The 12,974-nt window shown below is 39.0% G+C and overlaps 3 protein-coding genes and 1 non-coding gene across 8 annotated transcripts in view; 2 read left to right on the top strand and 2 right to left on the bottom strand.

Moving 5' to 3' along the window:
* Nucleotides 1–429: 429 nt before the first annotated feature.
* LOC115765840 lies at nucleotides 430–617 on the bottom strand. Its single transcript, XR_004018154.1, has one exon. It is a non-coding gene; the product is annotated as a U12 minor spliceosomal RNA (small nuclear RNA).
* Nucleotides 618–4,886: 4,269 nt separating this feature from the next.
* On the top strand, nucleotides 4,887–6,038 carry LOC115765813 (elongation of very long chain fatty acids protein 6). The gene is made up of 2 exons (XM_030709535.1): nucleotides 4,887–5,020; nucleotides 5,149–6,038. The coding sequence occupies exons 1-2, from the start codon at nucleotides 4,929–4,931 to the stop codon at nucleotides 5,786–5,788; spliced, it is 732 nt and encodes a 243-aa protein (XP_030565395.1). The 5' UTR covers nucleotides 4,887–4,928; the 3' UTR covers nucleotides 5,789–6,038.
* A 2,611-nt stretch (nucleotides 6,039–8,649) lies between these two features.
* Nucleotides 8,650–11,311, bottom strand: LOC115765819 (endothelial differentiation-related factor 1 homolog). The gene is made up of 4 exons (XM_030709543.1): nucleotides 11,199–11,311; nucleotides 10,987–11,110; nucleotides 9,414–9,574; nucleotides 8,650–9,352 (listed from the first exon to the last, which is right to left on the bottom strand). The coding sequence occupies exons 2-4, from the start codon at nucleotides 11,108–11,110 to the stop codon at nucleotides 9,200–9,202; spliced, it is 438 nt and encodes a 145-aa protein (XP_030565403.1). The 5' UTR covers nucleotides 11,199–11,311; the 3' UTR covers nucleotides 8,650–9,199.
* Nucleotides 11,312–12,210: 899 nt separating this feature from the next.
* LOC115765809 (tyrosine-protein kinase Abl) overlaps nucleotides 12,211–12,974 on the top strand; it is a 46,256-nt gene continuing 45,492 nt past the window's right edge. For all 5 annotated transcript variants that reach the window (XM_030709526.1, XM_030709531.1, XM_030709527.1 and 2 more), the window contains exon 1: nucleotides 12,211–12,635. In XM_030709526.1, coding sequence (XP_030565386.1) covers nucleotides 12,287–12,635 — 349 coding nt within the window. In that variant the 5' untranslated portion in view covers nucleotides 12,211–12,286. The remainder of the gene's footprint in view (nucleotides 12,636–12,974) is intronic.

Here is a 12,974-nt window from a genome sequence, read left to right as displayed (position 1 = left end):
CAACTTCCAAAAACAAAACAGAAAAAAAAAACTCAACTGGCCCAAGCATTTGATATTGTTTTGGTTCATCAAACGTTTGCGCTCTCCTTCGCGCTCTCTTTTGCTCTCTCACTTTTTGTTTGTTTACAGCTTGCATAATCTCCGTTAAAAAGTCCAGTATTGCAAAATCTGGTTTAGTGCCAACTTGCCTGTTGCTCTCTCCATTTCGCTCACTGTGCAGGAGAGCAAGGCAGGAAAAGAGAGAGTGAGAGAGAGCTTTGGCCACGCTCTCATTCGTTACTCTTGCTGCTTATGCAATTTTCGCATTTTTGCTGCGCACCCCTCCCCTCTCCCCCCAAACGCATCAAAGTGAAACTTTAATTGGAATTTAGGCTCTTCTCCCCCCTCCCTGTGCAAGCATCACTTAACGGGCAGATCGCTTCACCCAAAATGCGGCAGCAGCAAACCGGACACAAAGTAGGCGCCGGTCCACCGCCACGCATTCGCACCGGGGACGACCTGTGCCCTAGCAAAAATTGAGCTTCAAGGAACGGTTGGTCCGTCCCTCTGCCTAGAAGCCAAACTGCCAAGCGATTAGCAAGGCCTATTGGTTTTCCTTACTCATAATGTTTTGGCACGATTTGTGTAGTGTTGCCAACGCGCGAGTCTTGTGCGCCGCGTCAGAACCGTTTGTGAATTTTAAGGGTTGCAAAACGTTAAAATTCCCAACGGCAGCGCATCGCCGTGTCGACTCGCGCCTTTGCTTGATTCGTTTAAATAAATACAAATTGTTTTTCTCGTTTCTGCTTCTTGCCACTAAATTGCTGCAGCATCTAGATATAGTTGGATTTAACATAGTTGCGAATTAAACGTTTCCACTTGAAATAAAAGCGGCGCACAGCGAGCAGCATACGCAGCCTAATTGTCCATTAAGCGCCTCGTGTCTGCGTCTCCGTGCTCTCTTAACGCTGACAATTTTAGCACTACGATATGTATATAATATATATACTATATAGACAATGTCTGGAAATCATGCATATCAAGCAACATTTTTTGCACGCCTCAATTAATCCGAAACGCAGCAGCTATGATTGTTTCTGATGCCCCACGACAGTTATAATCTTTATTAGTGTTGAGTGATGCTTGAGCAAAATCTCTAATTAACGTTATCGATAACACAAGTACTGTTATAAACTTAAGACCAAGTCGTAAACTGTACGCAAAATTGACATTTTGTGCAGACTTTGATCGAAAAGAAAAAAACAATTTGTCAGCTTGTGGGGAAATTGATGATAGTTGATCTTTTTTGCTAAGCTTTATGCACTTGCTGTTTGGCTATTTATTTATTGTTGTATATATTTTTATACAAATAGAGGGGCCTTTCAATTCGCATTCACTTTTTTCTTCTATGAGCCAACAGCTTGTGCCACCTTTCGACCCAACAAGTCAAGCTGTCTAATTTTATTATACATATATGAATAAACATTTAACACGCCACATTCCGCGTACACCGTCATCGGTTATCGTCTTTTTTTTTTTTTTTTTTTTTAGCCAGACATTATATAGTGATTTTTATGACTAATTCTGGCGTGATAAGGTTTCCACTTTGTTTTTTTTGTTTTTTTTTCTGTTAAGAAATATTTATTGAACTTGTATTTGTATTGCATTTGACGAAATGCGAGCTGAGTCGTTGACTGATATGCATTATTCTTCAGTTGATTCCCAAATCCATAGAAAATGGTTTGAAAAGTGGAAGTTGAGGCTTGTCCGAACCCATAAAGTTGCTTCTGATAACTTACAAGAACTCAAGAGTTCGCATTTGATGCTCGTATGTTACACACATATTAAGAATATCTTACTTTTTGTATAGCTTTAAACCTTTCGCTTGAAAATGAACAAATACTAATTTTAGTAGCTAAGCTCTTGGTCTTTGGTATTTACGCACATTTGGCTACCATATAAATTCCCTGAAAGTTTCATGAAGATCGGACAATAAAATCCGAAGTTAACCTAGTTACGAAAGCATTTTCTATAGGGTTGATTCCATGAGGGAAAAAAGAGCACAACTGCAGCTGCTTAAGCTGTTATATTACAGGGTAACTGCTAGTTGCACACTCCCCATTATTAGTATCTCTTGTCGATTAATTGATTAATTGACTTAGTCATGTCGCTGTCAGACCCGGCACGCCCTTGAGTCATACTCCTTGCATGTCGACGCGGTGCTCGACGAATAAACAGATCACACATTAATTCGAAGCTCATTTGGAATGCAAAACATGTTCTCAGCCCGTGGAGCTTTAACGTAAAAGAAATTTAATTGTTTGTTATAAAAACATAAATTATTATGCCTAGCTATTTACAGCACGTGCCTCAGTTACATATATGATTCTATAGATCGTAATCCCTACAGTAATAAATGGTTCGTCTGATTGGAATCGATTAGTGCATTGTTCAAGTACTGTGATAAGATGTGGGCTCTAATTAGAAATTTGCACGATCATGTAATCGAAAGAGACACTGATCAAGGGAATCAATACCAAATTCTTCTCGGGCGATCGTGATATAATCCCTAAGATCTGCATGGACATTTGGATGATCAAGCTATAGAACTATACAATGATCCAGGGGGATTAGAATAATAATCTTCTGATCGGAAAGGTTTAGTTCTCGCAAGTTAAGATCTCTATAGAGACGATCAAGAACCAGAGGATCAGACTAATGCCAGCTAATACTTTTCTGTCGATCAGTTCTTTTACAATTGTTTCTTACAATTTAAGATCTGATCAAGGGGATCAATTTAATCCCAGCTGATTCTTTATCGTTAGATTCTTACAAGTTAAGATCTGTATGGAAATTTGCTAGATCAAGTAATCGGAAGACACAATGATCAAGAGAATCAAGTCATGCTAGCTGATTCCTATCTATCGATCAGTTTCCTAACGTTGAATTCTTACAAGATAAGATCTGACTAGGCATATAATACTTGATCTAGCTTATACAGATCTGAATTAGTAAGAGTCTAACGTTGGTCGATAGAGAAGAAATCTACCAGATCAAGTATCGATTACCAGATCTATACATAATGATCGAGAGGATCAATACCAGCTGCCTCTTTTCTATCGATCAGTTCCCCAATGTTTTAGTCTTGCAACTAAAATCCTATCAAGAGGATCAGTTTAATGCCAGCTGGAACTTCTCAATCGATCAGAGTCCTAACTTTAGATTATGAGGATCAGTTCTTCAAGGATGTACAGTTCCAGCGTTGATTCATGATCTGTCTGAAGGGATCTTCAAATGATCTTGCAGATCAGAATATATTTGAATATATAACTGCCTCCATATCAAAGCATCTCCATTGATCAGTTCTCCGCATGATCATGATCAGTTAATATTGATCAAGAACTTTACTTAGCCAGCCTCTAATCTGAACAGCTTGTCCTTCGTGAAGGGTATTATGTATGATCCGATCGAAACCCCTAAATTGCGTAATATTCTAGACATTTGTCGATTCTCGAATAATATTGGCAATGCAGCGTGTGATCTGATAACTGAATTGAGAATCTTGTGTCATCAGCCGGCTGCGTGTCAATCCCAAACGATTAGTCTGACATAGGTAAATAATATATACGCATATACATATATATGTCTAGACGTATATGTGGAGGGGCCTCGAGGCCTAACACTAAATTGGAGACTCGAGTCGAGCAAATTAAACTTGATCTCTGGCTAATGATAAACACTCGATAAATGCGATTGCCTTTGACTGACTGACAAATCATTTTGGCATTGTTTTTGTTGTTTCTCAGTTTTCACAAAACACTTCAACTTTGACGTCAGCCCCGCCCCTGCTGAACGCCCCGCCCTTAGCTAACTTTAAAGTTTGTTGATCTTTGCTTTTTGCAATGCAAATTTGCATACTCATAAACAGTCTGGAAAAAAAGCCAATCTATGACGAAGCGCCCAGACAAAACGACTCAGCAGCGCGACTTACGATTCGAGAATATTTCAGAAGTCGTCTTCCATTTCGAAAAAAGTCAATTTCCGAGGGATATTTCCAATGTCAGCAAATATTTAGTATACAACGTTTGCTTAAAAAAACATTCCATAAAGCTTCTACGACCAGGTGTATTATGATACAGCAAGCGGATGTTGTTGAGATTGTGCTAGGATCATAAAAAGTCAATTTTTGTCATGAAGCTAGATTGAAAATTGGATATATCGATAATTGGATATATCGATCATAGGATGTATCGATATTTTGATAATTTAATATAACGATAATTGGATGTTAATATACTACTATATTGATAATTCGGTATATCGATAATTTGGAATAGCGATAATTGTCTATATCGATAATTGGATAGCTGCATCGATAATTTGATTAAAACAATAATTGGGTATATCGATAATTCGACAGATCGATTAATGGATATATCGATAATTGGTTATATCAGTAATTGGCTGTGTTGATAAATTGATGTATCGATAGTTTGATTAAAACAATAATTGGGTATATCGATAATTGGATATATCGATCATTTAGATAAAATCGATAATTGCTATATTGATAAATAGATATATGAATAATTGGATGTGTCGATAATTTGATATATCGATCATTGGTATAAATCGATAATTGGCTATATCGATAATTGAGTATATCGATAGTTGGCTATATAGATAAATGGATATGTTGATAAATGAATATATCGATAATTGGATAGCTGCATCGATAATTTGATTAAAACAATAATTGGGTATATCGATAATTGGACAGATCGATAATTGGATATATCGATAATTGGATAATACAGAACATAAGTCGTAGATCTTAAAGCTTTCGTGCCCATGCTGTAAATTGCCTTAACTAATGCCCAAACGTCTTGTGTTATCTTTACAGATTTCAGTTACGTGGACCGCTGATCATATGGAACACGCTGCTGGCGATGTTCAGCATAATGGGCGCCGCTCGTACCGCGCCGGAACTGTTGCACGTGCTGCGTCATTACGGGCTATTCCATTCGGTCTGTGTGCCCAGGTGAGATTGGAATATTTTCGCAAGGTCAAAGCGTCAGTGCCAATAATAATAAAACCTGATTTTGCACAATCTCGTTCTGTTCCTTCCTCCCCCCGTCACCACACTCTCTCTCTCTCTCTCTCCTGTAGCTACATTGAACAAGATCGCGTGTGCGGTTTCTGGACCTGGCTCTTTGTGCTGAGCAAACTGCCCGAACTGGGCGATACGATATTCATAGTGTTGCGCAAACAGCCGCTGATCTTCCTGCACTGGTATCATCACATCACGGTGCTGATCTACTCGTGGTTCAGCTATACGGAATACACTAGTTCCGCACGCTGGTTCATAGTTATGAACTACTGTGTGCATTCGGTTATGTACAGCTATTATGCACTGAAGGCGGCCCGATTCAATCCGCCGCGATTCATCTCGATGATCATCACGTCGCTGCAGCTAACGCAAATGATAATTGGCTGTGCAATTAATGTGTGGGCAAACGGATTCCTGAAGACGCACGGCACACAATCGTGCAATATATCGCAGCGCAACATCAATCTATCGATCGCCATGTACTTCAGCTATTTTGTGCTGTTCGCGCGCTTCTTCTACAAGGCGTACCTGTCGCCCGGCGGACACAAGAGCCGGCGCATGGCCGCCTCCCTGGTTGCCCAGAATACAGCCAAGCTGGCCGATGGACCGACGGCATCCGTCTCCGAATCCAGTCTCTCTGGCAAATATGTGGGCGAGGATGCACAGGCTGCCTATATGCGCAAGGCCAAGGCGCAGTAGAGCTTTACCACAACCCCCCCTCCACACTACCCCCTCAGCAACCAACTAAAGGCTAAGGACATTTATTTATGCAGTACCGAGGTGTAAAAGTTGTTTTTTAATTTTAAAAAAAGGCCCGACACAAACAGCTCGAGCCAGACAGCAGACGCGCACACGAGGGGCGTTCGATAAATTTAATTTTAAGCATAGAGTTTTACCAGGCGGCTGGCTTACTAAAACAAACACAAATATATACATATACATAAAGCTATATATTATCGGATATATATGTTTATATAACGTCATGTACATAATGAAATCGAAATTCGAAGCGCAGCCCAATTCGATGAATGTTTTTGTAAAAAGTTAGCTATGGCATGTAAAAACCTTCTCGTCTGCCTATATATATATATATATATATATATATATATATATATATATAGTACTGTTTTTTTTTTTGATAGTGCAGTTTAAGCCCAAAGTTCTCTAGTTTTCATTTGTGCTCTAACTGTAAAAGGAAAAATAATATATATATATAGAAACATTCTCAAATTGAGTTCAGACCGCCGCTCAGTTATCCCTACGAATACTTACCCATATATATATATATATATGTATCTACCAATATGTATACACATATATATAACCTGTGTTGGCAAACGCGCATTTCTTTTTGGTATTTTCTTTGGTATTTTTTATGTAGCTGAAACTGATTTGTACTCGAAAAAAGGAAGTGGGAAAATGGATTAGTTTCCCCCAATCTAAAGCGCAAATTGTTAATGTAAAGTAAAAACCAAAACGAAACAAAACAAAACAAAAACTGTATTCAATAACTAATTTTGATAAAACGTGCAGGGGCGTGCATTTAGTTTGGATTTTTTATTTTTTGACATTTTTATGATCCAGAACAAAGTAATAAGAGACAAAAAAATAGAGAGAGAGAGGGAGAAGAAGAAGCAGCAGCAAACAGTCCTCGATGAACGTAACAAAGAAAACAAAGCAAATGTTTAAATTATATATTTATATTTGTAAGCAGAAGCGTTCAACAACAAGCTAAAAGTCCTACTTGAAAAGTTAATTTAGTCTAAACGATGCATGATAATGATAAATCAATAAAGAGAGAGAGAATGAGAGAAATGAGAAAGCTGCAGCAAAGCGGAATGCGCATGCGTAATCCTGCGAGCCAGTCAAAATGTGAACGAAATTCAACAAAAAACAAAAAAACAACAACAAAAGAAAATTAAGCGAACAAATTGAATTTTTTGTCGGGTAAAATGGTAATGAAAGAAAACAATTGATGAAAAGCTAAGAAAAACAACGGATAAATAAAATGTAACAAAGGAAAAAGGATACGGAAATGTCTTTTGTTTTATTCAGCTCCATTTTCAAATCCAATCAACTAGAATCACCCTGTGATGTGTAAGGGCGCTGTAAGTGAATTTTAACAGCGCTTAAGGTAAGTTACAGAATCCATTATTATTCCAATTGGCATTTAACATGCACCAAATTCAACCAGTTAACATAAATCCGTCTGAAGGCTCGCTAACATTTTATGGTAGAGGCAGGGAAATCTTAACAGCGCTTAAGCTAATGTATAACAGTTATGTTACAGAAACCACGATTAATCCAATTGGAATGTAAACATTACATTATTGAGCCAGTTAACATAAATAAGCGTGTGATGAGTCAGCTTTGATGCATGCTAACATTTTTTGGTAAAGCGCTGTTAGGGAAATTTTAACAGCGCTTAGGGTAATGTATAACAGCTGAATAACATAGCCCACTAGTAATCCAATTAGAATTTAAAATTAAGCTTTTGATTAAGTACCAAAATGTAAACTACACTGGCGCTTCTTAAAAGCTTATGCAACACTGTTCGCTCAAATATACAATAAATATTATTAGTGTAAGTACGGAATGTAAAAATGACAAAAAGCTTAAGGAAATTTAAAACGTCGACAGTACACGATTCTAGGGTTCGAACCTTGAACCTTGAAAAACTTTACTACCAAGAATTAATTTACTTCAGCGCTTATTCCTAGGCCTACAAATAGGTTCCATCTAGTTCCGATCTTTAAATTTTAATTCAGCTAAAAGCTATTGAAACTAATCAAAACTGAGCTCTAAGCTATATAATGCTCCAGTTCAAAGTTGACCCAGGTTCATAGATAATTTCTCTTTTATTTCCATTTAAAGTTTTCGATAATTTGGAAACGCGATTTGAATTTCACGTAAATGGGGAAAAAACATTTATTTTTTCTTTCGGAAAATGTTTTACTACACATACATGTATACATATACTATTAATTTTTTAAGTGTTTTTTTTTGTTTTTAGTTTTTTTAATTGCATAAATTTTACGCAAGGAAGTTAGTTCTCCAAAATGTGGCGATAGCAAAAGATCGCAATAATTTGTAATACTAGACTAGAAAATCTTGCTAAAATACTTATATCTTGTTTATAGATGTATTTGCTGTCTGTGTGTCCGTGTGTGTGTTAGTGTGTCTGTGTGTGTGTGAAACTAGGCATTATTATATAATATATGATAGATTACAAAAAGGATCGGCTAAGCTCTAAATTAGTACACATACATGGGCCTATGTATTTATGATGCATGCATATTTCTTATGAATGTTAAATGTAATTAATGTATTTTTTATTTTTTTTTGTCTTTTTTTTTAATGAGAACAACCACAAGATGAGCCTAAGTTTGATTGGGTTCAGAGTACGAGCAATATTTTTCGCTTATCTAAAGTTAGGATTCGGTTTCGATTGAAAGAACTTTTGTGTGTTTGTGTGTATATTCAATGGTTTTTCATTTAAATGCATAAACATTATGTATTCAATAAACAAAACAATAATTTATATATATATATATATATATGCATGTATATTTTGTAAAATATGCCAAAATGAGCAAAACTAATAAACAAAACAATTTGTTCCAGCCATGAGCACAACATTTCAAGCTGTTTGCGACTCAATTTAATAATTATTATTTTAGCTGAGTTCAGTTTGTTGTTTGTGTACTTTTGTGCATTGTCCCTTGAGGTATGCGTGTGTGTTTGTTGTTGTTGTTTTTTTTTTGTTTATGCCAATATTGAATTACAATGTTTGAATTTTTGTCAGCAAAATAAAAGAAAAAGCAAATGTGGCAAAGAATTTAATGCGTTTTGTTGTTGTTTGGCGCTCATGTGTGTTTGCTTGGATTGATTGTGGTTGTTGTAGATATTAACTCGTTCATTCTCCTCGTGATTTTGTTTGTGTTTAGCTGCTAACCCGATTTTGTTTGGTGCGACAGCCTCCCGGATAGTGCTTCATTTGCGCCTGCTGCTGCTGACGGTGCTCCAGCCAGACTCCGGTTGTTGCTGGTGTCTGGCATTTTTGTGATTTAGAGGCGGAGCGACCACAACAGTGGACGCAGCAGCATCATCTCACTTTTTACCGGGAGGCGCTATTGGTTGGCCGCGCTCCTTGCCACGTAATTTTATGCCAAGCACACGCTCCATTTTGCCAAGTATCAAATTATTGGGTATGCCGCGTCCGGCTTCATAGTCGGTAACCACCTGCTGTTTCTCGCAGATTTTCTGAAAAACAATAACGAAAATATGCAATTATCATTGATATTGTTGGCTATTTCAGTTTTACCGTGGCCAAATCCTTTTGGCTCATATTCTTGCCCTGGCGACCCTGCTGAATCAGTTTGCCCACATCGAGCGGAATCTTGTCGTGCCGCAATTCCTCAGTCTCGCGATCCAGCTTGGCAGTGTTCTTCGTGGTCACATGCTGCTTGTTGGTGCCAGCACCATCTGCAATTAAATCAACAAATAAGCCAAATCACAAAACGCAACCAATCAATGCCAAATGCCATACAGTGAAGGCTCGCTTGAGCGCACCCTGAACCCATTTCAAATTGGGTGACAAGGTTTTAATTGTTCTATGCAAATGTCTGTAACAGGTGGAAGGAAACTTAACTATCTACAGGTAAGTTAACTACCTCATCTCTCTGTCTGTTCGTCTGTAAGAACACGTCGATCTCACTCTCCCTCTCTCTCTCTCTCTCTCTCTTGTTGCGCGCGCAGATCAAGTCTGTTTCAAAGCTTCGATAAATCGCTAATAATCGTTATCGAATTCCTGTTTTTTGAGCTTATAAGAGCTTATAGAACTAGACAAGTCCAGAAGAGTACATCTGTTAGATACTTTCCGCCCGTACAATTATGAAAACTCATTTTTGGCGGCGTTTTTGGTATTTGCACACATTTGTTTGCCATAAACATGCCCTGAAAAATGCATAAAGATCGGACAATAAATACCGAAGTAAATCAACAAGACATTTCTCATAGTGAGGGGCCAAGGGACGATGCAGCTAGAGGAGTGTGTGTGTGTGTGACAGGGTTCAGGGTATCTCCCAGTCGGCTACTCCCGACCAGAGCACTCTTACTTATGTCTTTTTCGTCCTGCTAGAGCAGCACAAATTCCATTTATTTATATACGATAAAGCGGCTGAACCTAAACCTGAACCTGAATATAAAAAATTAACTTATTCGGATAAATAAAATTGTTAAAATAAAAAATAATAACATATTATTATATTTTGTGAGCAACACGTGAACAAAAAATAGGAACAGGCTCACGAAATGAACCTTAACGTGAGGCATTGGTTCAAACTGTGAACCGAACCAGCAGGCTTTACAGTTTGCAGTCTTAATATGAAAATTGAGTCAATCAAATTGTTGCATAGTAAAATTTAGGTTTAAAAATAGCACGAATTATTGTATCAAATATTTGTGATGATATACAATTTCTTGATCAAAATAAATGTAGGAATATATTGTTATTGAATAATTGGGCTGCTGCAGATGGCCGCAAGAGCCAGCTGTTCGTTAATTGGAGCTTTCACTGTATTCAGTTAGTAGGTCAGCTCTAGACGTGAGCTAAAATGGCCGGCATTAGTGTTGAGAGTAGTCGGAAAGCTTTCGAAAGGTTGTGAAAATGCAAAAAGTGTTGCGAAATTATATCAAACACACACATGTACCACACACATATGTATGCACTCACACAGGCATACACTCCCGACACAACTAAGCCGCCGAAAACAACAACAAAACGCCACGCCATACACATGGGATTGATTGCAGCTGCGCCGCCCCTTCCCCCTCCCCACATAGCACACAGACCGCAGGCAAATTTTAGAAGAGCCGCCGTCATTTATTTTACTCACATTTTTGCTGGGTATCGACGGCAACACCTTGGCGGCGTGCATTGTTCACAGCTGATTCGGTCTTCAGTTGGCTAGACTTTGGGGCCTTTTTTCTTAAAACGGTTACCGTATCCCAGTCCGACATCTTATATTTTTATGGGGTAAATATGAAAGAAACATTGAACGTGTAGCATAATGCGTGCGGCACATTTATGTGAATTCAAACAACTTACATTGACTGCTTTGTTAATGCTTTACTTAATCTGAATATATATGACTATTTTGTAATTAAAACTAACAAATTCCAGAACTATCTATATATGAATATCTGAACGGTGTGACTTGAAGAGTTGTATAGTGTTGTATACGGCTGAACTAGTTCGATTACTTGAAATTGAACATATTTGAGAGTCACGTGAACTAGGCTGCGCGCACTTGTTCAACGCACTTGATGTTGGCTGCGCGCAATTCGGAGCGCACGCAATGTTGGCTGCGCGCACACAAATGCAGTTCGGTTATTTATGCTCTAGTCGTGTATGGTCACACTAGCAGCTAGTCGTCTTGAAAATTTTATTGAAGTCGGTCGACAACGCAGTGTCGTGCGGGTGGTTCATTTCTGTGTGTGTGTGTGCTTGTGTGTAATTGGAAAAATGCAAAGATATTGATAACTTGAAAGCTGCAGTTAACCAGCTACAAAACGAACTACAATTTCTGCAGGGCGCTGCAAATGCGAAATATGTGAGAAGCGCAGCGCAGCGCACGAGACGCAGACGCAGCAGTGCAAAAGACGTAAGACGGGTAGACAAAGTGCATTTTAGGGCGTGTTTGTAAGCCCTAGCCAGACCCCCTCCACTTCAACTACCCCACAACAGGCTGGCGCACTCAACAAATGAAACAAAACGAATATATATATATATATATATAAAATGAGCCAAGCGCAAACCAAATATTAATTGTCGCCACAAATTGTTGCGTACGAAAGAAAGAAAGAAAGAAAAATCTGATTGGCAATTTCGCAACATCCTTGAATTTTGTCTACTCTCAATTCGCAAAGTGGAGTAGCAATTCGTGTGTGTGTGTGTGCGTGCGTACGTGTGTGTGTGTGTGAGTGGAGCGAAAGAGCGCATCTCGTAAAAGAAAGAAAAGAGACGACGACGCACGAAAGAAAATGTGTAGAGCAGCGAATTAAAATAAAGCAAGTGCGAACGCGATAAAATATATTAAAAAAAAAAAAATAATAAAAAATACAAATAAAATTGCAGCTGCAGCTAAAACGAAATTGTGCAACAAATAAATAAATAATAGTGCATGTGATTGAAGGATGGGCGCACAGCAGGGCAAGGAGCGCGGCTCCCATTCGAGCGGCGGGGGTGGCGGCGGCGGCGGCGGACATGGCGGCACCGTTAGCTGCATCGGTGTCTCCAGCAGCAGTCCCGTTGCATCCGGCTCGCCGCACTGCATCAGCGGCGGCGCCTCCGTTGGCGCCCTCAGCGCTGGCTCCACATTGCGCAGCTCGCGCATCAAATCCCACCAATCGGCGGGACATGGCGGCAGCATCGGCTCGAGCGGCTCCAGCGGCTTGTCGGCGCATCGCAGCGGCTCGAATGCGAATCACAAGGATAACCGTTGCAATCCCAGCGTCGGCTTAAACATATTTACCGAACACAATGGTGAGTATAGCAAACGTCTGTGTATGTGTGTGCATGTGTGTGTGCACCAATACAGACACGCAAATGCACTTACTGTGTGTATACACTGTCACATACACACATACACATGTATATAATTTTATCATTTGACAGCGCTCTCTCATGCTCTCTCTCTTTATATCTCTCTCTCACTTGCTCCTTGTGCACTCTGTGGGCGGCCGTGTTCTCCGCCGATTGAGCCAATTTCTAGTTTTCATTGCTTCCGTTTATCAGAAGAGCGGAATGCGCTTGCTTGCTGTTGTTGTTGTTGTTGTTGTTGTTGTTGTTAGAGTTGTTGTTGTTGCCGGCATTGTTCATACT

This window comes from Drosophila novamexicana, unplaced genomic scaffold (genome assembly GCF_003285875.2).
Source record: "Drosophila novamexicana strain 15010-1031.04,08,12 unplaced genomic scaffold, DnovRS2.1 tig00001058-arrow-arrow-pilon, whole genome shotgun sequence".
Taxonomy (NCBI): domain Eukaryota; kingdom Metazoa; phylum Arthropoda; class Insecta; order Diptera; family Drosophilidae; genus Drosophila; species Drosophila novamexicana.
This window is presented reverse-complemented; position numbering and strand designations above follow the sequence as displayed.

What these genes read in the sequence shown, in the direction of transcription:
- LOC115765819 (XM_030709543.1), bottom strand. Translation starts at nt 11,110, where the DNA reads ATGTCGGACTGGGATACGGTAACCGTTTTAAGAAAAAAGGCCCCAAAG. An exon ending in CGTCGATACCCAGCAAAAAT is followed by an intron (nt 9,575 to 10,986) that starts GTGAGTAAAATA and finishes ATTTAATTGCAG; the next exon opens with ATGGTGCTGGCACCAACAAG. An exon ending in GCCAAAAGGATTTGGCCACG is followed by an intron (nt 9,353 to 9,413) that starts GTAAAACTGAAA and finishes ATTGTTTTTCAG; the next exon opens with AAAATCTGCGAGAAACAGCA.
- LOC115765813 (XM_030709535.1), top strand. Translation starts at nt 4,929, where the DNA reads ATGTTCAGCATAATGGGCGCCGCTCGTACCGCGCCGGAACTGTTGCAC. An exon ending in CATTCGGTCTGTGTGCCCAG is followed by an intron (nt 5,021 to 5,148) that starts GTGAGATTGGAA and finishes TCTCTCCTGTAG; the next exon opens with CTACATTGAACAAGATCGCG.